General features: G+C 34.0%; 1 protein-coding gene across 3 annotated transcripts in view; it reads right to left on the bottom strand.

The window, feature by feature from the left end:
• Window positions 1-1,437, bottom strand: part of LOC110446304 (tumor suppressor candidate 5 homolog) — a 27,242-nt gene extending 25,805 nt beyond the window's left edge. For all 3 annotated transcript variants that reach the window (XM_021491382.1, XM_021491383.1, XM_021491381.1), the window contains exons 1-2: window positions 1,331-1,437; window positions 1,117-1,185 (exon numbers count right to left, since the gene is read on the bottom strand). In XM_021491382.1, coding sequence (XP_021347057.1) covers window positions 1,117-1,174 — 58 coding nt within the window. In that variant the 5' untranslated portion in view covers window positions 1,175-1,185; window positions 1,331-1,437. The remainder of the gene's footprint in view (window positions 1-1,116; window positions 1,186-1,330) is intronic.
• Between the last annotated feature and the right edge of the window lie 681 nt (window positions 1,438-2,118).

A 2,118-nucleotide genomic window follows, 5' to 3' on the forward strand; every position in this document is an offset into this window, starting at 1 on the left:
CATATCATACGCAATTGTATTGATACTAAATTGTGGAATAAATTTGAAGTGTTTGTTAAAATGTCAAAGTACTACTTTGTTTGCCAATCAGCACGCGACAATACGCTGTTCAAACTATTGAACGAAATTGTGTGGACTGTCGATAAGGTGGGCATTTTTGATTTTAATTATAAATTATAAGTTAAAAAAGAACATAAGAGGCAGAGAAAACGTAAATATAAGTATTGAACTGTTTTTGTATGATATTTATGATCTATTTGAATGACACAGCTTTGCAAGCAAACAAATCATAATGCGCAACTTAATTAGTTGGATTTTTTTCTCTGAAAAATCTTATATAAAGATCATCATTAGTATAAAACCGCTGGAATACTTATACGTAGACACTTCATACGTCCGTCGTGTGGTTTGGTGTTTGAGTGATATGGCCATTACTTCGAATGCAGTAAATAGAACGGTATCCAAATTCAGCTCGTCGATCACTTGTTTTGACAACAGTATTGCTTTCATTTTAAAGGAACACAACATGTTGCTTGCTTCATTACGAAGAAACGTTTACGGTAGTTTACAGCAAAGTTGACAAATCACAAAAGTATCAGCCATAACTAGCACTGGTGAAGCAGGAGTCATTGTGCACGGTATACGCATACGTAACGGTTTGATTGTCGCGTAGTAATACACTGTTGAACCGCATAACTGCGTGAACTATAACGTCTTTCCCCATTTAATTTGGTCACTCATAAAGTGTTTAGAAACTTTGAATCTATAGGTTAAATCAAATGATAATGTATAGCAAGAAAAAACGTTTACGTATATAGTAAGGCTTTTTGGTTGCTAACTTTGTTGCAACGAATAAAAAATGTTTAGTGGCAAATCAATACGAGGTTGGCTACAAGTTTATCAAAAGGATATAAGTGGTGTTACAAAATGTATATAATTATAGTCATTATCGGTCGAATAGCTGTCTCTCATATACAAACCATTCTCTTACATTCTACTGAAGCTATCAGTGCAATATCGATATGACGAAATAGCAGGGCGGAAATTTCTAAAAGAGATATTCTCAATATCATTTACCTCAAAAACAATCGTATTTGTTTATTCAATAACACTTACGTGTTGGGGTTCTTTGAAGTTCATCCACATAAACGCGTTCATAATTTTGTGAACTCATGGCGGTCTTGTCTGGAACAGATGACGTTTATAAGAAAACAATTCCAAGTAGGAGTTTCCCCACATGTATATTATTGTACATATATATGGCAGCTTTGGAGTAAAGTACCTCAGCAAATTATAAGTTACAGGTATCATCAGATTAACAGTAACCTACCTTATGTATCAGAAGGAGTTAAAAGTGCTGGCGCTACAAGTGCTGTCTGATATGCGTAGTGGTATAATATATTAATCACAAAATCTTGGTCTTTCCCTTCTTGTCTATGTACTTCCTGGTTCCGGCTGTACCTCTCTAAGCACCTGTCTTTATATTACCCTGGCTGTTACCTTGGCAGATTAATTACATGTTTCCTGCTGGAAATGGGTCTTGGTATTATCTCTTTGTTCGTTTTTATTTAAATTTGTCGACCTCTAGTGTTAACTATATTCGTTAATAGCAAAATTATTTCTCAGAGCATTGACTTAAATCTGATACCTGTGTGGATATGTAAAGCTGTTTCGAGACAAAAATCCCGGAAACGGCAACAGAAACCGTTAGTTTAAGCAATATAAACAACACCATGTGTATCAACATATAAGACATACTTTTGTTTATCACAAAGATACTATTGTTATGAATAGGCGAATGGACCTAGAAAAGGATGATGTTGAACTTATATGGTTAGAAGTATTAGTTAATAATCATATATTTCTTCTTGGATGTTTATACAGACCAGAAAGTAATGTTGAATACTGGAATAAATTAGATAATACGTTGACCAGAGCTACAGATACTTCACTGGATGTGGTACTGACAGGTGATATCAATATTGATATGTTAAATCATCCGTTGAATGATCACTTATCAAGACTCCTTATCAAACATAATTTACTTAGTCTTATTAATGAACCCACAAGAATAACACCTGACAGTGCCACATCCATTGATATTATCTTTACTAATAA

This window comes from Mizuhopecten yessoensis, unplaced genomic scaffold (assembly GCF_002113885.1).
Source record: "Mizuhopecten yessoensis strain PY_sf001 unplaced genomic scaffold, ASM211388v2 scaffold2671, whole genome shotgun sequence".
Classification (NCBI taxonomy): Eukaryota; Metazoa; Mollusca; class Bivalvia; order Pectinida; family Pectinidae; genus Mizuhopecten; species Mizuhopecten yessoensis.